Source organism: Homarus americanus, unplaced genomic scaffold, assembly GCF_018991925.1.
Source record: "Homarus americanus isolate GMGI-L3 unplaced genomic scaffold, GMGI_Hamer_2.0 scaffold54443, whole genome shotgun sequence".
NCBI classification, from domain to species: domain Eukaryota; kingdom Metazoa; phylum Arthropoda; class Malacostraca; order Decapoda; family Nephropidae; genus Homarus; species Homarus americanus.
In genome coordinates, this window is record NW_024750852.1 from 6,280,571 (window position 1) to 6,305,957 (window position 25,387).

At 37.5% G+C, this 25,387-nt stretch overlaps 1 protein-coding gene across 1 annotated transcript; it reads right to left on the reverse strand.

The window, feature by feature from the left end:
* Positions 1-36: 36 nt before the first annotated feature.
* On the reverse strand, positions 37-25,187 carry LOC121854284 (cyclin-F-like). The gene is made up of 12 exons (XM_042348850.1): positions 25,096-25,187; positions 22,096-22,287; positions 19,270-19,378; positions 16,755-16,933; positions 15,298-15,587; positions 13,607-13,796; positions 10,401-10,486; positions 8,992-9,128; positions 8,732-8,856; positions 8,465-8,589; positions 5,460-5,641; positions 37-4,911 (listed from the first exon to the last, which is right to left on the reverse strand). The coding sequence occupies exons 2-12, from the start codon at positions 22,264-22,266 to the stop codon at positions 4,169-4,171; spliced, it is 2,337 nt and encodes a 778-aa protein (XP_042204784.1). The 5' UTR covers positions 22,267-22,287; positions 25,096-25,187; the 3' UTR covers positions 37-4,168.
* Positions 25,188-25,387: the final 200 nt, after the last annotated feature.

Sequence of the window (25,387 nt, forward strand, 5' to 3'; positions counted from 1 at the left end):
TTCTCTAACAAGGTCCTTATGGATAACCAAACACAATTGTATTTTTAAATGCATCTCCTGTTTGCTGCATTTGACTGGTTTACTCATACTAGTTATACAAATACATTCTCATTTCCTTACACTAATACAGGTACAGTAATATCTCCGTTAGCCGAAATCCCTCAAACACGGGACTCTCTGATAGCAGGAATTTAAATTTTCTCATAAAATAGTTCCCAAAGCCGTAATTTTCCGGAAAATTACGGTTTTAGAAAAGATTTTCCGAGGGGCACATTTTTCAGAAAATTCTGAGAAAAATTCCAGGGGTGGGGGAGTTTTATTCCAGGTTTGAGAGATGAAAATCAGACGCATTTTCTGGAAATTCCGAGAAAAATTTTCCGTTACCCGGAAAATTCCGGGGATGAGGGATATTTTTCAGGGATTGAGGGATGATGTAATGGACATTTTCTGAAACTTCCGAGAATATTTTCCCGCTACCCAGAAAGTTCCGGGGATGGGGGATTTTTTCCGGCTTTGAGTCGTCTCGTTAAACGGAAATGTCTCATTCCCGGAAGTGCTTTGCAACAATTGTTCCGGCTAACGAGGATATCACTGTATATCTATAAGATTGTCAATCAAACAAAATTTCTTATCACATTTACAGCACAATAAATTTTTGATCACATACCTCAAATTCGGTAGCAGGATATCTTGTTCCATATGCAAGCACAGTAAAATCTCTCAATAAGAGAAGTGGACCACACAGACTAAATAGAAATGATAATTCAATCCTCACTAAATTAGTTACCCAGACACAATATCTCATGGTTGCATTGGTCACAAGTTGCATTACTGAGGTGTATTGCATGTAGAGACCTGATGTACAGAGAGGGGCACAAGTTATAACTAGGCCAGAGGTGTGGGAGTAAAATTCTCTCATGTACGTTATTTAGTCCTTTCAGTCATCTACAAAGCTGATTAACACAACCAAAAATTGTATACTACTATGTTAGTTATATTGGGCTATGTATCTAATTCAAAATCTTGCACTTCATTTCATACAGCACATTGCACTTTTATAAATTATTACACTCCTTGTGTGTACAGTATATCATTATTATCAATCCTCTCGGGTAGTTTTTGATGACCTAACTAATTTTAGGGGGAAGATTTTCTGCATCTACTGCAGTACCTACATGTAACTAAACCAACTTAGCACAGCAGTCTTTCACCCAATAAAATATCTAAACTTGCATCTCATGATCATTGCTGTGTGTGAATTCTGCTCATTCCTAATCACACATGCTCTATAAAATATGTTGCTATTGTGCACTAATCCAAACATATTTCCAATCAACAGATAAAATTTAAATCTAAAATTTTCACCATAGGGAAGTAAGAGAAGTTCCTTCCTCTACACCAATGGTTTAGTACTAGAGTACTACACAATCTTACTAAATTACCTGTACTGTACTTGTTTTTGAAACGATTACCCATAAGTGACTCAAGTTCTAATACAGGTTCCAACAATTCATTTTTCAAATATAATGTCATTACTCTCTTATGTAGCAAAATAAATTCTTCTTTCATTTAAACCACATTCACATTTCTTTACCAGGTCAACACCATAATAATCTACCAGCAGCAACACACCCAAATCTTGATTATCTACTCATTGAACAAGTTGTTTTATGATGTTCCAATAATCTAAAAACACTTCCTCACTGATATTTTAAAGAATGCAAAGAAAAAAGTTTAAAAAAGAAGTCTGTGGTAAAGTTTGTCCAGAAGAGAGAAAATGGTTCCCAGTGAAATTAGAATGAGTCCTGTACATGAAAAGTATATAATTACACCAGGATTATATAATACATTCATGGATGAGGTAGTAAATGAGGTGACAGCACGAGTTATAGGCTCATGTATAGTTCTAGTAAATAATGATAAAAAATGTTGACAAGTGTGTGAGCTGTTGTTTACAGGTGACACTACAAATCTTTCTGAATGTGCTTATGTGTACAATAAGGAGAATGGTACCTGAGTTGATACAGTGCTCAGCTCCTGTCTTAGGGTTGCTGATTTCATCCAAGGGCACTCCCAGTCCCCCCAGCTATAAATGGGTACCTAACTTTATGGGTTGGTGAAGTTAAGGTGGTCGAGTGCAGTGCCCCCAACATTGCCTCCTTGTGTACCAAAGGCTCAGTATGTAGTGTATCCACATTGATCCTAAAAATAAGTAGGGAAGGAATACAAGGAGAAATTTGTTAGTTTAAATGGAGATAGACTGGAAGATGAATTTTTCAAATATCTGGGAGTGATGTCTAAAGTAAGAGAATGAGAGAGAAAGATTAGAAGACAAATATAACATGCTTGAGAGCAACATGTGAAGTAAACAGGATGCAAACAACAAGAAATATGGAGATGTGCAAGTAAACGGGGTGTTAAGCAGTGAACAGATTAGGAACTGCTCTAGTGTTATGGACATACATAGAAGATGGGAAGTGAAAGAAAGATTAATAAAATATGTGCCTGTTTGAGGTGAATGATATGAGAGATAGAGTGCAATGAGAATGAGATGAATGGCTGGGGTGAAGAATGCAATTGAAGTGAGACACCTAAGGGAGATAGAAATCCAGGAACCAGAAACATGAGTAAAAGAGCAAAGACTGCAGAGAGTATAGAAAAGGTGATTTTGGGGGAGGACATGGTGTTAATGCATGATGCTGGCTTGTATGAAGTGACTGGAGTAAATCAGATGGATATTTAGGACCTTATTGTGAAAGTGGTGTACCACATCTTTTAAAGCAATAAGAATGAATGAATGACAACAAATGAAGTGAAATTGTGTGTGTGTGTATTTACAGTATGTACTCTTGCTTCAGACCAAAGTGCATAAAGTAGGGGAAAAAAGAAGCAGGTATGAAAAATCTAAACTATATTAGCAAAATCAAGACAAGTATCAGTGTAAAGAATAAAAATAATATGATAAAAGGCATGAGAACTGAAAATGTCAATTGATAATCTCTCGGGTGAAAGTATGAGAGAGTATGATGAATACAATATGTTGAAATTAGTGTAAGAATATAGTGAAGAATTACGAAGTTAAAGTAAGATTGGAGAAAAGTAAACTGCTCAAAATGGACACATAGTAAAAAAACCAATTGCTACAGTCAAGAAGGATAGGAACACGTGTTACCAGAGGAATGACCAGAGATCGTGCACACAAACAATCTTTTTATGAAAGAGAAAAATTAGGTACAAATTTCACTCGCATTATTTTAACTTTTATAGTGAATAGATACACACAGTTGAACAATGCAAAACTGTATACAGGGTATCTTAAAAAAAGGTATATACATCATAGATCACATGAATGCTTGTATCACAACAGCAATAAAGGCCTCACTTGTAGATATCCTCAAACACCAACACACGAGGATAATGTTGCTACTGTAATATAAAAATTCACGAGATCACCATGAAAATCTGTAAGACAGTGTATATAAATTTTTCTGAGACACCCTTATTTGATCCATTTTATTATACAAAATATGAGAAATACAAAATTTGTTTTTTGTTTCATTAATTTTAATAGCCAAATTGAAAAAGGTTGTAATCATCTCTTTCCCTTCATATTTCGTACTGTATTATTACTTTCCTTTATTTCCCTCGAGAACTTCTGTACTTGGTTCACCCTTTTTCTACAATCATTAACTGAGTTTTTAAATATAGATCTTAAATTTCAATTATTGTTTCGCTGACCCACTGTTCCCATCTATACTTAATTCACTGGTGTTTTATGAGTTGTTTATCTACTCCACAACTAGTAAAATGAACATCAACTGCATATGGAATCTAATTACTGTATTAATTGAATTTCATCTATTACCACCCCTTACAGTACCCCAAACTTACATATAAAAAATCACCTTCAGACTTTCATGGCATACAATACCAGAACAACTGATATACATAATGACATTCCAATTATTATGCAGAGAGAGAAGAATAATTTTTTCCTCCTGGTAGTGAAATCACTCGACAGAAAATACATCTATGAATGGCTCAACTTATAAATTAAGTAGAAGAAAACCATGGACCAAAAGGATGGCATTAAACTGTACACAGTATCTGGAAGACCCTAATTTTCTAAACGGTATGGAATAATGTTTAATAACCATAAAAACTGTGATTAGCTCAACTGTAAATTCCCAACATCCAAAATTAGACATTTTTCTGATCTTTCACTCCCAGACGCATTTTCAAGTTTTCTTTTAAGATTGACTCTCGTGTACTTAGCCCCCCCGCCTTCACATGTCGGGGGTAAAATGTCTGAATTTTCTTCACTATCTGTAGTTTCACTAAGGCTGTCAAGCATCACATCACTTGGTGTCATTTTATCATCTGGAGATTCAAAGTGTCTGTGCTTAGGGTTCATTTCATTACTACTTGTTTGTTCCTGTGCATGAACTGCTGCTGCAAGATTACCACAGTTATTCTCATTTAATGAATAAGGTCTGGAAGATACTCTCTCACCTGCAAAAGCTGAACAAACACCTGTCCTCAAGGATGAGGTTTCCTTCATAAGAGAAATTTCACCACTTACAGGTTCCTGAGTCAAATCACAATTACTGTACTCCATCCTGCTGTCATCTGGCTTAATATGTGCACCCGAAGATGCTTCAGCTGTACCTCCAATGACGGCCCAGCAATCACTGGCACACACACTGCTATTTCCTACTGATACAAAGTCCATCTCTTTATTTGTTCCCTTGAAACAAGGTTTTAGCTCCTGATGTAGAGGCTCATCTTGTTGGCAGAAAAGTCGCTGAAGTGGCTTTTCAACTTGCAACTGCTGTGGTCTGTACATTCTTTCACTACACATTACAGTAGCACTTGCAGTATCAGCATCCATCTTTGAAGTTCTTATATCATCTGGGAAAAAAATAAAATATTTACTAATATATAAACATATACTGTACCTTCATCACAAAATGCAAATTAAAAAAGGCAGAATTTCTGTGAACACATTGTCACATACCTCACACATCCCGGTACGGAAGACTCAACAACAACACATTAAAATTCTGCGGGGGAATTCAGAAATAGAAGCCTTTTCCTTGAATTAATGAAAATAAAACTACAACCTGTAAAAAATAATATTTACATAAACAAGTAAGGTTTCCAAGGTATATAAAAATAATAATGGCAGAATATGATAGGAACTGTAACCATAAATGAAGCATCACTAGATTAAGCTACATAATAACAAAACAAATGAACAAGGATCAACCTATGGCAACTGAAGGCCCAGTTTTCTATGTTAAAATCCTTTTATTATCTCCACACCAGAACTTGTGATGGCACCTTACAGCACATCTACAACTTACCGAATCTATCCTAAATACACGATTTATTGAACAAAATCTAAATAAAAAGAAAATTTTACATATCAAAACAGAAGTTGAGCATTTTCCACTCACCTCGAACATTGGGTGGCAAAGTCACCAATCGGAGGTAATCACTCTCAGAGAGGGAGAGAGAGGCTAACAAGTCTTCAAGGGGCAGCACTGGTAGTAGACCAACTTGTTCAGTGCTAAAGGCTGCCAAGCTGTATCGATCAATAATTCCATGACGTTGGCATTTACTATCCTCTATGTCAAAACTGCAAGAGAAGTATTTCATCATATAATTCTTTAATAAACTCATCACCAAAACACTAAAGAAGTAATGTTGTGTTAGGTTCTGATAAGAGGAACAAGAGCCCAGGTCCATATTAACATTCCCACATAAAATGTCAGGTTAAGTTATGGTTTTAAACATATAAAACTTGTACTGTAACTCAAAGTAGGAGTAGCATCCTAGTACAGTGGAACCTCACTAAGGCAGATACTCAATATAATGGAAACTGGCACTATCGGACATTATTCACCCACCATGATACTGTACTACTTGCCATCCATGTTTTTTGCCATATGTTGGCCTCCTTAGCTGTGCGCAATATATCAGGTAGCGTTAGTCAGTATGAGTCGTGTCAGTTTACCCATGGTGTACACACACAGGTTAAATATAAGAAGCCACATTGTGGTCTGTACTCCACAGTCACACTATAATTCTTTTAAAATTACACCAGTGTTTAAAGTGATTGTGAACATGACCTCAGGAGGAAGTTGTTTATCTATTCCAAGGTGGAAGAAGCAGAATTTATCAAAGAAAGTGAAACTGAAACTTTTCAAAAAACAACTAAGGTGTCTGCTCAGTTTTTAATGGAGAAGTCTAATATAAAGAAAGCAACATTATATGACATAGTGCACAATGGAAAAATATCAGAAAATTATCTGAAATACTGGATACAAGTGCAAATTAAGCTAAAATATGTTGATATACCCAGAAAAAGGATGAAGGTGTTCCAGTTCATTATGTACCTTTTGTGGACAAATTAAAGGAAATCATTGGTTGAGAATGACCTGCATCATTTTCAACTTACAGTGGTAAATGAGACTGGGATACTTGTAGATAAAGAGCATATGCCTGTTTACACTTTATACCCGCCCCCATTAAATGATGACACTGTACATCATTACATATACTGTTGTGTATTGTGAAGTGCTTAGAGTTAGTAAATACAGTGTGTGCCTATTTACACTATAATATTACTGTACTGTATTAAGTGACCACTACCTCCACCACCACCAACACTACCTCTGCCACCAACACTACCTCCACCATCACCACTACCTCCACCATCACCACTACCTCCACTACCACCACTACCTCCACCACCACCACTACTTTCACCATCACCTGTCTCATCTATATCAACAACAATTGATCTGCCAAGTTTCTTGTAAAGCATTTATGTATGTAAAGTTTAATGTACTTTTACTTGAACTATTACAGTTGAATAAGAATACAGTAGTATCAGTAGTAATTACACAGTAAAAACAGTAACCAAAACACCAGTTAGCTTGAGACAGGATACATATCTAATGAAAATCTGGTATCAGTTGGTTTCAGAATACCATCTGATATTTCAGAATATGTCCGATATGTCAAGTAAAAGGTTCAGTATTGCCTTCACTGGAGTGGCCTTCATCCCTATTAGTCTGATATAGTGAGGTTCCACTACTAATAATGCTGACAAGACTGCCCATTTTCTTGCCATCAATGACTTCTGCTGCACAGTAAAGTCATTTCAAGCATACTTAATAAAACCTCAACCTCAAGTACTTGTAGTTTCTAAGACATTTTAATGATGAATGTGTATACCCTCAGCCCACTATCAAGAACCTTTTCACTGGCGAGTATCACTACCATTCTTCAATAACATGAAATTTTTGCTATCAGTAAGAGACATGCAACTTCATATACAAATTTTTCTCCTCATTACAGTGACACTGGAGCAGTAAGAAGGGTGAAAGCAAGAGTGATGGAAATGGGGTGTAATTGTAATTAATAAGGAAGACAGATAAGTCAGTTACTGTTTCCAGATGAAATTGCGAGATGTTGCAAATGTTATTGAATGATTTTGGAAGAATGTAAACTAGGTAAAACAACAAATGTGTACAAAATTTATAAAATTAAGTAGAGAAGGGAGATGGCATAAATAGCTATTAGTCTGAAAGGAATTGAGACGTTTGATGTATCTGGAAGTAGATGTGTCAGCAAATAGAAAAATAAGTGATGACTAGGAGAACAGCTGAGGGAGGACAAGTGCACTGTGGATTATATGGAGATAGAAAACCAAGTCACAGGAGACAAATATGGTGATGTGCTCAGGAATGACGGAAGGATGCATTGAGGAAGACACGAAATGAGGGGAGGTTAGACATATAGTAAGTAGCAGTGCAAGGAAGTGATGGAAAATTATGGCATAGACTGGTTTTGGGGGATACAAGTGGAGATAATGTTGGTGGTGAAACAAGAGATAAATAAAATGGATAGAGAGGGGGGGGGATAGGCTACATCACAACAAAACACATCTATTATGGGGAAAAAATATGAGAAAGCAAATAACAAAATACTGTGTATAATCATAAGTCTAACTACCCTGCATCATAACATGAGAGCTTTCAGTGTGGGGAGAAAGGAAGATGACTGTAACTGTCTACTGTATTCAACTTTCATTATAATCCTCTTTATTTCCCTAACATACTGTACTGTGAGGTCCTTTTTAAATCTTCTATCTTCAGTTTTTCTATTTCTCAATATTAAAATCTCAGACCTTCGACCAATGACCGCTTGAAATTGTCCGGTTATACAGGCAGAAATTATTTGTGTAAGTAACTTAAAGGTTTCTAAGGCTTGGCTTTATAAAATATATTTCTTATCCCAGACAGTAGAAGGTGATTAAGACAGTGTGCAAGTGCTAAAGAGTGTGGTCTAATGCACCTGCTCCTACCCAGTACTTTGAGAATGGACTATGATTAACAGACAAAAAAAAACATAGGTAGCTTTGCAACATGGATAATTCTCAAAGCAAGCTCACTTTTTACAATATAGTATTAAGGCAGGCTGGAGTAACTGGAACTGTGTGAAGCCGGATATAATGGGCAGATTGGGCCATGGCGATCGTGATAAGATGTAACCAAGCAAGACACAAGAGCTGCCAATCTGAAAATCAACAATAATCCCAAATTTGTTTGCAAAATATAGAAGAATGTAAAAATATAGAATAATATGCAATTGTAAAATGTTAGATATCAGTACTTCACACTAATGTACTACACTGTACTTGAGAGGTGTCTTTGTTCACCTGTGCCACTGTGGTTCTTGGAGGGAAGGAACAAGTTGTGGCCAAGTCACACAAGAATCGAGTCCACTCTTGAGTTATTGTTGGGGCTTTTACACTTTCCAGCAATACTGTTGCATAGTCTAGAACTAATACAGAAAAATAAAGACAATTAGCAAATAATTATACCAACTTGTTTTGGACACTCCTCAGACTATTCATGATTACTACAACTATATCATGCATAATAATATATACAGTACAGTATAGCATTGATTACTCACTGGTGGGAAGGGCAAGATTAGCCTTGAGAGCTGCCATGATGTGCCCAATGGTACGTACAACATGGTTATAAGAATAAGTGTTGTCAGTGATCCAGGAAGCTTCACGGATAGTTAACATTGATGCACCTGGGATGAACCTAAAACAATGGGAAATTCTCATTTCAAATATATGATTAAATATGTAATTCACATCAACACAAAAGTAGTACAGTGCACCTAAAATGATTTAGTGAACAAGCTCGCTAAACTGAGCGAAAATAATGGACATTCAATTTAGCAAACATTTTTATTAAACGGAAAGGGGTGGCTCAAATTATTTTATTAAATCGAGAAAATACTGTACTTTTATTGCAACAAATTAAAGGTTTTGTTAGGGAGCTTGTGTATCATATGAAATAGCATACTGGTATTGTTTATTTATCAATATTATTCCAATTGTGCATTTTGGTAATAATATCAGTATCGGCCATTTCTAAGTACTGTATTGGAGTATCGGTATTGGCCAAAATCTTGGTATTGGCCAGAATATTGGCATCGTTACATCTCTCCTGAGAATCTGGACTGAAATTGAATATCAGTCAGAGGTTCTTAGACCAACTATGTTAAGAAAGTGTTTGAGTTGGGCTACAAGATGATGCAAACTAGTACCTGATATGTGAGTTAGTTATTCTTATACTGCACTGTACAGTGTATGTATATATATATATATATATATATATATATTAAAAATAGTCAAGATAATTTACATTTTGATCTTGACATCCCTTATCCCTGCTCCCTACAGATCAGCTGGCCAATCACAGATCCAAATAACATCAATCACTTTACCTTCAGATATTCATATCAAAACCACACTTCTGGCACGTAACCCCTTGTGCATGAGACCCCCTCTGAGAAGACTAAAAACATCTGATGTTGCTATATATCAAAAGTGACATTCCTGTAGTGAAGGGATTATTGACAAAAACCTGCTGTACTGTATTATCACTCAGGAACATGAAATGTGTTATAGATGGTTGAATACTCTGAACATAGCAACCTATAATATACTGTACTACATGTGGATTTAGCAACTACAACAATAAACCTGTACTGTCTTGTGGTGTGTGGATAATTTGTTGAGTGGACATATTTAGTGTAGCTTTTCTGTTATCTGGAAAATTTATTGTGTGGGCATTTTTGTTATGTGGACATCTCTGAAGACTAGTAAGTACAGATGGAGGAACTCGTGGGGTATTTCAACATATTTATTTACATTTAGTTTTGTTTATTTCATCATAATACAATAGTTTTTACTCTTTATATTCTCTTGAAGACATTTATGAAACCCTGGAAAGATGACAAGAATTCATTGATGTGTTCCTCTATTAATCTTAAAATCTTTGGTAATATACTGCAAGACTATTAACCTGGTGGCCAGAAGAATGGCAGTGATGCCAACAAGTTGTAGCTGATTACACTCGACTTGTTCCACACTCAAGTAGGCCTCCACAATCTGTAAAACATAAGCAGCATATTATAAAAAGTCTTAATGACCTATTTAAATTGTAAAAAAAAATTATTATTGAAAATAATGATAGGCTTAAGTGGCCTTAGAAGTAGTACAAAGGGACAAGTTTTATAACTAATTCCCCATAAACCATCTTCCAATACTCATCTCACTGGTTCACAGCAAGTCTAATCAATGTTTGTTTATCTTTATACAACTCAACATATTACTATATAAAGGAGCCCCTTCATCACCCTCATTATCAATCAATGTTTTATGACCTTTTCTCACAACCTCTACCCATGTCATTCTTGACGTTCCCCGAGCTCTCTTCAACCTTCACATTCAAACTCATGCATCTCTTGATCCAGTTGATCTCCTCCATTCTCTCCACATGCCTAAAACATCTCAGTCTACCTCTATGCAAAACCTCCCTTGTATTCTCAATATCTAACCACCCTCTTAGCTCTGAAATGGCCTTCCTATCTCTCAACATCATACTACACACCCTAATCACCATTGTCATTTCAGCTCATCCAAGAGTGAGTGTGTGTGTGTGTGTGTGTGTGTGTGTGTGTGTGTGTGTGTGCGCGCGTGTAATAATAATTAACGGTTTATTGAAAGAGCATGGCAGCCAGAAGGCTGAAAATATACAGTTACATAATAGGGGAATGGGTCTCTTGATTTACAAATAAAACACAAGTGACATAAGTGATACAAATATGTTATATAATAACTAGGTGGGGAGAAGCTCAAACTACAGGGCATTTCAACATAGTGACAGTGCAAAAAGTAAGATTGACTAGGAGTGAAAAAACTGGTTGATTACAAGTTATTGATAATTTTTACAATGGTTGGGACTGGGCTGTTCTTATAGCGATCAGTTCGTGGTCATATGGGCTGGATGCGGTTGTGGTGTTGAACAGCAATTGTCGGGCAAGGGATCTCGGGTGGTAGTAGGAGCCGGTGTCGAGGATGGTGCAGAAGCTTCTCACCAAATTTGCAGATGAGGTCGTGGTGGTGGTCAGTGAGAGCCAAGAGGGTCAGTGTGTTGAGCGCTTCTTGATATGTGGAGTAGGAAGGGGAGAGAATAATCTTGCATGCCCTCTTTTGCACTTTTTCTAGGTGTTTACGTTGTATGGCATTTAAGAAGGAAGACCAGGTAGGGGAGGCATAGGTGAGCTTGGGAAGTATGAATGTTGAGTAAACACTGAGGAGCTCGGGGGCAGGAACTCCGAGGGACTTGAGTCAGAGGAGGTGGAGACAGAAACTGGAGGATTTGACAACTTCACTGACGTGTGGTTTCCAATTTAGTTTGTTGTCTATGGTGACACCAAGGAGCTTAGTGGAATCTACAACCTGGAGTGTGTTGGGCCCTAAAGTAATGGAAGGGGGTGGGACAACGTCGGAGGAGAGGTTGATGTGCATAACCATGGTCTTGGTATGGTTGATGGTGACGTGGTTGTTGGTGGCCCAGTTTTGGAGACAGTTCAATAAATCCTGAAGGGCAGTACAGTTGGTAGCAGAATTGTTGACGCTGATCCCAATGGTGGAGTCGTCGACATATTTCCAGCGACCTGGGGTTTCTATTAGGGCATCATTGATAAGCATAAGGAAGCATAGTGGTCCCATCTTGATGCCTTGGGGGACGCCACAGGTGAGTGACTGAAAGGTGGAAACAGCCCCTCGGAAGCGTACAGCTTGGCATCGGTTACTGAGGAAGTCTGCAAGCCATGGTATAAGACTTCTTCGAAACCGGAGGTCGATAGCTTTGTTGATGATTAAATTGTGGTCGACCAGGTCGAATGCCTTAGTGAAGTCAATGAAGGCGGCAGCTACAGATGTTTTTCGTTTCTCCAGATGCCGGTATATGTAGTCAAGAAAGCTGACAAGACAGTGAGTGGTGGAAGTTTTCATATTACCAAATTGCTGGGGATCTACGGCTCCTGCAATTTCAGCATAAGCCCAGTCAAACACAAAACTTTCACAGATTAAGCTGGGTATTGGGGTGATTGCAATAGGTCGTAGCTGATTTAAGGAGTGTGGGCTGGTTGACTTGGGCACTGGTAACACATATGAAGTCTTCCAGTCAGCTGGGCATCTGGCATTGATGATGGAGCAGAGGGGTTTAGCAAGCTCCAGGGAGAACTCTTTGAAGAGTTTCATTGGTAAGCCAATGGGGGTCGTGGAGCGCTTTAACTTCAGTTTGTCCAGAAGTTTTGCTACTTCAAATTCTTCTACTAAGTCAGTGGGAAAGGCAGCTGGTAGATAAGCATGGAGATTGGTTGTGTCAAGCCGGGGGAGCGTCCGGCATACAGTAGCGAAATGGTTATTTGATTGCTCAGCTGCGTCAACATTAGTGAGATGTCTAAGGAAGGGGAAGGGGTGTGTCTTATTGTTTAGTCCACAGAGTTCTTTAAGCTTACCGTACCACTGACTGATGTTGGTCTGCTTCAGGAGTTGCAATTTGGTTGGGTAGTGCAACTTCTTTGCAGTGTATATTTCGCGGATGACTCGGTTCCGAAGGGACCTGTAGTGGTTGTGGTCACTGAGATAAAAGGCTTTGCCTCTCTGTTGCATAAGTCTTTGATCAGAGGTGTGATCCAGGGCAAATCAGCTGGGTGAGATCTGACGGACTTCTCGGAGAAGTGGTGGTGAGCTTCCGTGGTGGTGTTGGTATAATTTATCCATTTAGTGTCCACGTCATCCACACTAAGTACTTCAGTCCAGGGATGGTGAACTATCCACTGCCCGAAGAGACGCACTGCAGAGTCAGTAATCGGCCTGTAGGTCTTGATGTAGGGTCTCTGTACTTGAGTGGGAGTAGCAGCTGGGGACCAGAGCACTGATAGGTGTGTGCTACACCCGATAGGAGGCATTGGTTGAGATGGTTGGTACTGGTCCGCTAAGTCGGTTAAGATAAGGTCAAGGGTATTTTGACCGTGTGTGGGGAAGTTCACAACTTGTGATAGTGACAGCTGGTTCTGGATATCAGTGGTGTCAATTTCATTATAATCCCCGTATAATACTAACTTTTGTGTGTGTGTGTGTGTGTGTGTTGTTTCTGAATATTCTACATTATGGTTAGAAAAGACTTGACAGATGGGGGCTTGGATCAATAAGTACCTGTGTTGCAGCATGTAAAACTTGAGAGGTGTGAAGCTTCATGGTGGCAACTTCACAAAGCCAATCCACCAATACATGATGCATGTGTGGTCTCACGTGCCGCTGGTAATTAAGAGCATACCAAGTGCGAGATGGTGGGCTGTTTTGTAGGAACTCTCGTATCTCAGGGAAACATTGGTTGCTCGGATGCCTAAACAAAAGTCAGGAAAAATGAATGCGTAAAAGATCCTTACAAGGAAGATCATAAAGAATATAAATGCTACAAAATGGAGTAAACTGATAACTACCAGGTTGAGTTAATTAACTTATTTTTTGCTAATTGACTTATTAATTTGATTAACAATTTAAATTCTAAAATACAGGCTAACTTAAGTCTCATTTCTCTGAATTAACTGATTAAATTTAATTTAATTGATTCTCCTAAAGAAAATATTGAAGTGTTATAACCCAGCCCCCCCCCCCCTCCCCCAAGGCATACAGGCTGGCTAGGGGGAGGGGAGGGAGCAGCGATACAGCTCTCCACTGTTATAAAAAATCCATTTCTCTTATCAAAAACAAAATTAGCAGTCCTTGCTATACTGAACTAAAAGGCTGTGTTCTAAAGAAGTCATATGTAAAGTGAAAATTTGTATCATGAAAGCAATTTTTCCATGGACACAGTGTTACACAGGGAGGAAGTGTTGTTGGGGGCTGTTTTTCATGCATCATGTACAACTAAAACTAATCAAACTAAAATACAAAAGATATAATCAACATGGCCATTTTATAGCTGGGTTAGCCATGATTACCTGATGGCATGGTCTCCCAGTTACCATCAGGCAAATTAGAAGCAAGTTCATGGCTGAATGACTTTCCCATCACTAACCCACTTTTACGAAGTGAGAACTGGGCATTATGTGTAGGGTTTCCAAGTGTCCTCTTAGCTGGCAAGGCAGGTTTGCTACTCCCCGAAGTAATAAAAGATTACCCACCTATTCTCACAAAAGATATATGGTAAGAACTCAATAAATTAGTACTCACCATAAATACTGTACATTAATAAAAGAACAAGTAGAAAATTTAAATATTGTGAAAAAGGATTTTGACACATTTACGGTATAATTTATCTCGCTCCAGAAACTTCCCTTAGGTTCCCCTCATACAGGGAAAGAAACATGCAGAAGCCAACCTTCGACAGGCGAAGCTTCCATGCACAACACCTCCCTAAAATATGAACAACCCAAACCAATGACATAATGATGCTCCCAGATGACTGTGTCAGCACCTCAGCATCTGATGATACACAGAATAAAATTACTATTAGAGAAATTAATCAATACGAAGGGAAGGTCCCTGGGTTGGTAATAGAATAGCACTTGCACAGTGATCCTTATCTAGGGAGTGATGCAGGTTGTATTATAGTGGTGCAATCCAAAAAGTAGCTTTCAAAATTTAAACAAAACAGGAAAAAATATGTTGTGCAATGAAAAGTGTCCACTAAATTACACATTTTGTATAAGAGAAAATATGTAAACTATTAGTGTATATAGAGAGGACTGCTGTATTTACCGCTTTGGTAATGTCTATCAAAGTCTAAAGAACTTAAAACTAGTATCCTAGTTACATTCTTCACTTTAAAAATCCCTAAATTTTCTTGAGATTATTGCACTCTTATGCATATTTCCCTCATTTCAATACCACTAACATCTTACCTAGAAGTTGCAAGGAAGTGGGAGAGCAAAAGCACAGCAGGATAGTATCCCGTGAGACAAAGCTCTCGAAGCTCACGACTCGCCTGCAGTTCTGTTCCAGGATCCAGTACCCCTTCAAGGTGTCGTCTCTCATACCGAGAACGCCACTGTAGGAGTCTTGCATGTGTGTCTCCTCCCTGTGCAGCAATCTTGATCCAGTTGACATCAGGAGGATTTGCAAGGTTCCTACCATCTCCAACAACTTCTGATATACGACTTAAAACTCTAATGGCCCACGGACAGCCTGTCATCTGAAAATAGAGCAAAAACCAACATTTATCAATTTTGAAGATTAAAAGCTGAGTTACCTAGAATAATGACAGTTGGATAAATAAAAGCAGAAAAGGAAAAAGCCAAATAGTAAAACTCAAGAAAGAGGTCAATTTTATGCATAACACATGGTATATATAGGAAGTTTGAGAATTTAGTTAAAAACTTATGAATAAATATAGAAGTCCTAGATATTCATATAAATAACCAACAAGCACAAAACAGTACCAATGAAAGGGTGAGTACATGACCTAATTAATTACATTAGCATTGTAAATACCTTATCTACAAATAGTTTTATACAGGTAATCACAATAAAATTATTAAATCTATATATAAATGCGAGTAAAACACAAATTGTAGTGCACGGTTGTCACTCAGACTCCCAAATGCAAATATTGCTCGCTCCAAGTTTCTCTATTTTTTTTCATAAATTAAACATAATGTGTTTATATATGCTTATTATTTTCGAAATTCATATTAAATAATAATTGTAAATTACTGATTAAATATAATGCATGAAAATATTATTATTTTTTGTTTTTGTTTTTTACAAAAATAAAATAATTTATGTATTTTACATGTTGTTAGATGTTGGAGCTCTTGGTGATGTCCCCCCCCCCCCCAGTCCTGCCATTTTTGCCCTTCCCTGGGACAGCACTTCTCTTTGGCCACACTGAATACAGGTGTGAGGAATAAGAACATGGAGTGATGGGTTGGCAGAAACAAAATGGAAGAAAGTGGAAAATGACATGAAGGGCAGGTCTCATACGGGGAATGGGTCATGTTCAAGAGGCAGTCTGGAGGCTTTTCTGGTCTTGTCACTCCTTCCAGGAAGGATTAAGTACCTATTATATAAATACCCTGTACTAAATAACTTTTATAAAATGATACACTCCTATGATAAATTGGATGTGCAAAGAATGATGAGGTCAATGAGTGTGGAGAGGAAAGCCAAGGACCACGTGAGAGACAACACAGCAGTATCAGGAGTGATGACATGGAGACACTGTAACTCACCCAACTGAATTGAAATAGAAATAAAATGGGAACTGACATCAGCATACAGTATATTTAATAATACACAGTATTTACTATACAGTACAACAAAAAACTCAGGAGATTAAAGCAATATTATAGTATCTTACTTGAGCAATGTGTGAGACCCGTATGTGTACATAGCGCTTACAGCACAGTGGTTGACTGCCCCATGGCGGACGGTATAACAGCCACAGCTGTAACCGAGGTCCCAATGTTCCACTAGTTTCAAGGCGTTCAAATACTCTTACAGCAAGTTCTCCATTGAGGACTGGTTTGCCCAAAATCACTGAAAATTTAAAACGATAATTTTAAACTTCCTAAGTATTAAAAAAAAAAATAATAATATATATTAGATATCCAGAATTCTTAATGTACTGTACTGTACTGGGAATATTTAGCCAAAAGTGTTATTATTGTTGCCCAAACATATTTTTTTTATATTGTTCAACTTTTTGCTTTGCAGACCTAAACTATGGATTTTCCTTCACCCACCAAATAACACTATGCAGTAATGAATAGGTATTTTGGCCATTGTGAGAAGTTTCCAACAGACTTTGTGATCACTGGGTCACAGGTCAAAATCATTGTTATTAAAAATAAATATGATGCCAATAAGTACCGTATTTTACAGCATAAAAGACGCACAGCCATATAAGACACACATACCATTTTTGCAGGGAGCATTTAGGAAAAAACTTTTGTGTAAATTTTCCTCCTGTAGCCATTTGCTTTCTTAAAATAATATAAACTACAGTACAGTACCAGTAAATGTGAGGAATAAATAAAAATAATATCAATAAAGAAGTTACAACAAAAATACTGTATTGCCAAGCCAGTAAATAAAAGGCAAATGAATGTTTAACAAAGTTGCCATTTGCATATACTGTACAGTACTCCCTGATTCACCATAGCAACGGAGACGCTACCTCCGCCGATTCCTAGCAACACTCCCCCCACATGCCTTGCCTCCTCCCGCTCCCCCACTGAGCCAGCTAACTGGTGTACAAAGAAATGTATATTTGCTTTATGTGTTTACCCTGAGGACAATTATTTCTTTTACTTTTTTTCACAATATGTATGTAGGATTCAGTGTGCATGTAACCGAGTAAAAATAAATAAAGTAAGTTACATAAATCTTCCCGAAAATATGAGATTAAAAACCACCTTAACACCTCACAGCTTGGCCCAGTACCCAAGTTATTTGTAAATCTTCATTTGTATCAAGTATTTGTAAACTTAAAAATAAATGCTGCAGGTTTGGCATTCATAGATTGTAATGTTTGTAAGAGTTCAGAAATGGTTACTACCTCTGACATTAATTGTCTCAGGTTATCATCACCAGTACAGTACAGATACTCCTCGACTTACGACCACCTGGACATATGACCGCCGCAGTCGTAAAATTTTTTTTTCAATTTACGTATTTTCGAGTCCCAACGTTAGTGATTGCGCTGTGTACTGACAAAATTTTCGTTTGTAATTCCCTTTGAAATGGCTGGCAAGCTTAAAAGTGAGAGTTTTGTGATGCTGAGAAGAAAAAGAGACACCCATTTTAGATTTTCTATGTATTATTTTCGCATTTTCGACTTAAGGCCTGGATTTGGGTCCCTAACCCCGTCCTAAGTCGGGGACTGCCTGGAGTTATAAATCAAGCTTTTATATTTACAATAATTATTTTTTTAATTAATCAAAAATAATAATAATAATGTGTTTAAGTAAGCAATACCATATTTTAAATTCTGGAGTTGGGTTAGGTAGAATTTAGCCGACTGGAGACAGCAACTGGGGGATTCATTAGCTTACGGGATGCCACAACTTCACATATAGGACTCGCTGATTTTTTTAGACTTTTTCAGACCAAAAAAGTGCGTCTTATATGCTGTAAAATACGGTTCTTTATCTGTGAGGCGAGAAAATTTCCTCAGGGTCTTGCCTCTCTAAATCAAAGGTTAGTCATTTCTTATAATTTTTAATAGTTACACAAATTGTTATTTTGAATTTTCAAACTTTGGGGCTATCTTTAATAATAATATATTTCTTTGTTACATGTCTTTAAGTTTTTCAAATATAAGGTTACTACATATAATTTACTGTATACACTACACACATACAGTACTGTATATAAAATACCATAGAAAGGAAAAGACATGGAATAATGTGGTATATAATGAAATAAAATGGGCAATTTTTTTTAAGTAGACTAAACTAAGAAAACTGAGGCACAAAAATGGTATTGACTGGAAACAATAAAGAGAAAACATAAAAGACTGTAATTGAGATGATATAGCAAAAAAAATACATGTACAGACAAGCAATCTTAGATTACAGACAACTCATTTTCCGACACAGACAGGCACACAAACAAAAATTATATATATTCCATTATCTCCAGCCCACTCAGGCCAGGGGATAATAAAATATTTAAATTGTGCTAATGTATAATAATGTTAGTTAATAGAAATTTATTAAAAGCTGAAGGTGCAACAACCTTTCAGTTGACTATTATTCAGCCTTTTACCAAGGGGTCAAGGTAACCTCCCTGGTCACTCTGCATCATCGCAGAAGATGCATATTTAAAAGGGAAAAATATACTGTACTGTACTCTGAAACATGAAGCCTCACCTCCTTCACTGTAGAGGAGGGCCACAGCTAGCTTGATGCTGGCTCCTACATTGCCACAGTGGGCTGCTCTCTCAAACCAGTGCCATGTGTCCTTATTAGGCCACAGCTCCTGTGTAAAAGTATACAGTAGTATATCATTTATGTATAGTATCAGCCTAACTATTATCATTACAGAGGAATAAATACAGTACAGTCAGGCCCCCCAACCACAAGGAAAAACCAAAATAATTATAAATTCTCTATCCTACAAAGCAAACATATGATCAAACTAAATTACCATAATTACCTAATAATAACAAATACAGTATAACTATTCAACAACACACACAAACTAAAACTCCTCGAATTCAGTAGCCCAACTTGGTTTCGAAAAATTTAAAGTACCTATTGAAGCTATTCCATTAAATTAAGCCATTTTATCCCAAAATATGCAAATACTGTATTTAAAAAAACAAAATCAACTCGGGTATTCAATAGACAAGCTGAGAAATTATGGTAAACTGTTGTGGTGGCTGTGTGTGTTGTTACTTGCATTGTATGATACATACTATACTCTGATAACATATATACTCACACTTTTCTAATTTCACTAGAATCTCTTAGTTTCTCCACAAGTGCTCTCTCCATTAGCCAGAACGTCCAATCTCCAGAACTCTCCAATAGCTGGACATTTTTTAGCATTCCGAGAAATTCCAGGGAAAATCTGCCCATTCCAGGCATGGGAATGAATTTCTGAGGATTGCATGGTGCAAATTTCCAGAAAATTCAGAGAAAATATTTCAGTTCCAGGTATGGGAATAAATTTCCAAGAGATTGCATCAAGTTTCTGATGTGGGGATATGTGCCGGGTGCTTGGGTGGGTAAGCTCAGAGTGCTTGTGAGCTATGATTGGTCACTACTGTTATGTGACTGCATAGCTTGCCTATGATTGGTTGATATATCTCGCAGCTTATTTCCTCAAATTCTTGCAACATGACTCTTAGTTTATTGTCTGCTGCCATTATACAAGCTTGTTTGCATACAGTGTGTGTTGTGTAGCACAGTATTGTACAGTATGTTACTGTACCAGCATATAATTAGCCAAGGCTACTGTTAAAGCAGTTGTTAATGCAGTGTTAAGATGTAAAAAGTGATTACTGTACAGTTATGAACACTGTACAGTATGTACTGTACATTCAGCAAGTGCAAAAGTACCGTATGTACATTACATAACACAGTGGACAGTATATACTAGTGTGTAGTGGATGTATGTATAATCCTTCCTTCATGGAGGGAAAGGAGAGCGACAGCTATTAACACCTGCTACAGGTTAAATGCACGCCATATTGTATCATCATAAAACCATTTGGCCTGTCTGCATCACAAGTTCAAGTGAGTACAGTACAATATAGTGTATACAGTACTGAAGTACTGTATACCTGTATTTTGTTTATTTACAATACCTGTACTGTATATTGTATGTGGACAGTAGTGTTTGCATAAAATATATCAGCTCTGTGTCTGTCCCTGTGAGATGCTTAATTTAGGCTCTCAAAAAACTTTCCCCAATACAGGGTGGAAAATTCCAGAAAGTGGGGTGATTTTCAAGTCAAGCTGCCTAAGAACACAGAACTTACTGTAATTTTTAACCTAGAGTTAACACTCAGGGTTTTTGTATGCCGTACGAATGTTTCTTCTTTTGTTTTTGCTGCTTTGGGTTTTTTAACCTCTGTTGAACAAAAATAAAATTTTTCCTTGGTCTCTCATATGCTTCGGCACCTCTGCAAGTCATCGCCACATAGTTGCTGATGTTGGTGAGAACTCTCATACACCTGGCAGAAGGGTGTGACACACTCATGCCTTGCACCCCAAAAAGACCTCCATTTAATGGCCCTATATAAATATTTATCTAACTTACAATAAATCATTCAAGATTATTTGGGTAAAAATGGAACTTTTATCTTAATATGTAGTGATTTTATACAGTAGACTGGTATAATTATTTTTTTTTAGATTTTTCATAAAATAATTGAGTCTCCATCACTGTATCATGTTAAAATATTTTGTTCAAGAATCATTTATTGAAACAAGCTTGAAGAGAATTTATTCAGGATCATTATGGTACCAAATTCATCTTTCAAGTACCTGTACAATTAGAACAGATTCGGTGGATTAAAGTTTATACACTTTTCGCTATCCATAATTACTTTCGCTCGTTACTGCAGCCTAAATGTAATGGGAGAATGTTTGTCCGTGCAAGATGAGATGCATAGTTTAGACTCAGAAAACTTTCCCCAACACCCAGAAACATTCTGGTGAAGTGCAATAGTGTCTACCAATGTGAGATGCATAGTTTCGACTTGAAAATCTTTCCTCAGTACCATACTTGGACAAATTCTGGGGATGTGTGATCCTTTTCTGTGGATGAGAAAATTCACCTTCATACCCAGAAATCTCTCAATCCCGGCTACTAGGGATTTCACTGTAGTGTAAATATAAACTAGGCATGGTAGACCTCCAGCTATCCCCTGTAGAAACCTAACCCTTGTAGTTTGTTATTCTGGATCACTTATGGTTAAACATAACGACTTTTTTAGCATTCCGAGAAATTCCAGGCTTCTTGTACTGTATACATGAAAGAGCAAACAAACAATGATCATAAACAACAGCAAATCTTTAAAAAACCTAAAATACTGAAACCAGTACTGTATAATAATACTCAGCATACCTAATACTGTACAGTACTGTACAAACATGCTTCTTCTAACATAGAATTATCAATCTCTTAGCAGCAAAATAATATACAGTAAGACAAAGATGCACATATACAAAACTTTTATCACATACCTTTGTATGCACATGAGACCATAGGAGAGGAGATTCGTCAATAAGGTTTCGAAGATATTTACTGGTGGCTGAGAGAGTTGTTAGGTCACGCAGAGATACATGACGAAGGACACGATACACCAGTTCTAGAGGCACACCTTCCACTCCCACTTCACTCCACCCGGCTCCCATCCTGGATAATGTTCATTCATCCTGGTTCAATATGAAGGTATGAGGGGAGAGTTAATATACTGCACAGTACAGTATTATGAAAACAAACTACACTAAGATCTCATATTTCGGTTAGGAAGGTACCTAGGTGAGGTCGCCTGGGAACAGTCAGGTCAGTCCCCAGTAGGAACGGGTGAGGTCACAGGTGACACAACATGACTATAATATATTCACTTGTATACTATGTAAAGCACAAGAACAAAATATGCCATACAGAAAAATTAAGTCAAATAAAATGAGCCAAGGTGGATGACCAAAAAACTTAAACACGACATAAGAATAAAGAAAGGAATTTATAAGAAATTAAAGGGAGGGGAGGAGCAGCTCAGAAATAGGTATAATGAACTATCTAGGAATGTTAAGAAAAATGTAAGGAAGGCAAAGAGGGACTACGAAATCAGGATAGCAAGAGAATCCAAGGCGAATCCCAAGGGATTTTTCCAGGTATATAGGACAAAGGCCAAAGACAAAGTGGGGCCTTTAAAGTCAGAGAGAGGGGAAGTGATCGATGAAAGTGAGAAAATAAGCAAAGCATTAAACAGCCACTTCTTATTAGTTTTCACAGAAGAAATCCACGAGGAAATTCCAGAGGTGGAACTGATATTTAGGGGATATGAAGAAGAGAAATTGAAGAATATCACTATCTGAAAAGAGGATGTTCTTGAGAAGATCAATAAATTAGAGAAGACAAAATCCCCAGGGCCGGATGAAACTTTCCCTCGAGTTTTGAAAGTGTTAGGAAGAGATTAGCGGACCCCTCGTAAATTTATTTACAAATCATTAAACACGGGAGTTGTGCCAGACTTGTGGAAACAGGCAAATGTAGTACCCATATTCAAAAAGGGAGACAGAGCATCAGCGTCAAATTACCGGCTTATTAGTTTGAAGTCAGTAGTGGGGAAATTTCTGACTCAATTATAGCAAATAGTATCCGATCGCATTTAGAGAAAAGCAAATTAATCTACGACTCTCAACATGGGTTTACAAAGGGAAACTCTTGTCTAACAAATCTGCTGACGTTTTTTAGGAAAGTCTTCGAGGTAGTAGATAATGACGAAAATTACCATGTTATTTACTTAGACTTTAGCAAAGCGTTTGACAGAGTACCGCATCAGAGGCTTCTGAGAAAATATAAGGCTTATGGTATAGCAGGGAAATTTTTAAATTGGATAAAATCAGGGCTCACCAATAGAACACAGAGGGTCAGCGTAGATGGTCTTAAATCGGAGTGGGGCTGTGTAACCAGTGGGGTTCCCCAGGGGTGAGTACTGGGCCCACTCTTGTTCATAATCTACATAAACGCTCTAGATACTGGGATCAGCAGTGACATAAGCAAGTTTGCAGATGACACCAAAATAGGGCGGCAGATTAATTCAGGGCAGGATGCAAATGCACTACAGGAGGCTTTAAATAAACTGAAGGAGTGGTCAGAGAAATGGCAAATGAAATTCAATACCAGCAAGTGCAGCGTACTTAATATTGGAAGAACAAATACTGTCAATGTATACAGCCTTAACAACATCAACCTAGAGCAGTCGACTTGTGAAAGATACTTAGGGGTACTTGTAAGCCCGGACCCAAGGCCTAGAAAACAGTGTGTTAATGTTCGAAATAAGGCAAACGGAGTATTAGGTTTTATATTTAGAAGTTTAAGTAATAAGAGTGCAGAGGTCTTATTGCAACTATATCTTGCGCTAGTCAGGCCGCACCTCGATTATGCTGTTCAGTTCTGGTGCCCTTATTATAGAATGGATATCAATGCACTGGAGTCGGTGCAGTGAAGAATGACGAAAAATTTTCCGGGACTTAGAAACCTTCCATATCAAGATAGATTAAAGAAACTAAACTTGCATTCCCTAGAGAGATGAAGAGTGCGGAGAGATGTAATAGAAGTATTTAAGTGGATGAAAGGAATCAACAGAGGAGATATAGATAAAGTTCTTATAATATCAGAGCAGGATAGGACTCGGAGCAACGGATTTAAGTTGGATAAGTTTAGGTTTAGGCGGGAGATAGGAAGGAACTGGTTCACAAATAGGGTGGTGGACGAGTGGAACAAGCTTAGCAACTTTGTAGTAAGTGCGGGAACGCTGGAAAGTTTTAAAAGGAGGCTAGATAGATTCATGGATGATAGAGAGTGGTAGTAACTCTCGACAGGAGCTGCCATGTACAGGCCAACAGGCCTATTGCAGGCTCCTTATTTTCTTATGTTCTTATGTTTTGAAATACGTCAATATGATTGGCTGTTTACATCCTGGGGTGAGACGTCATCACCACATTACCGCCGAGAAGACAAAGTATTGTGCGCCTGGGCGCCTAATTATCTACCAAACAAAGCATATGCACAAGAATGATTATCATATCAGAACTCACTGATGAATAAAGTAAGAAAATAAACAGTAAAACAAATAACTCGTCTGCAGGTCAGTCGTCAATGTTAACTGGTTAGGTTAGGGCGGTTAACACCAGAAACAAAGGTCAGATTTGTTCCAATCACAAGAACCAGAGGAAAAACGTATTTTTATGGAAAAATCGAAACGTGACTACTAACATAAATTGACCAGATGAAAGAAATCGAACAACTTCTGGTGTTAGCAATCTGCTCCGGTATTACCTTTAGTTTTGTTTTCATATTTCTGGTGATACTCATTAACAAAAACCAACCATTTTCTGATGACTATGACAGGAGTAAGCGGCATTTAAGCAAACCTATAATATATATAAATTCTAACTTAAAACAACCTTAACTACCGTGCAAGTTAAACACAGAGAGGGGCTAGGCTGCCTTACCACCCATACAGTGACAGTATTTGCCTCAGCTCTGGTCTCAGTGTTCCCTCAGCCGCCCGCCACAACAACAATGTGTCCGAGTCTATCACCACAACCTACCACTAATGTTTTATCTTCCTTACGCTCTTTTTAAACCTTGACTCAAAATATGGATATTAAAAATATAATAAAATATAATGGTACCAATTTTAAAATATATATTACTTTAAACGACAATGATTTTAAAATGTGCGTTTTGAGCATAGAATCGCATACAGGAAGAGAGGCTGCCAAAGGAATTTTTGTCCTATGA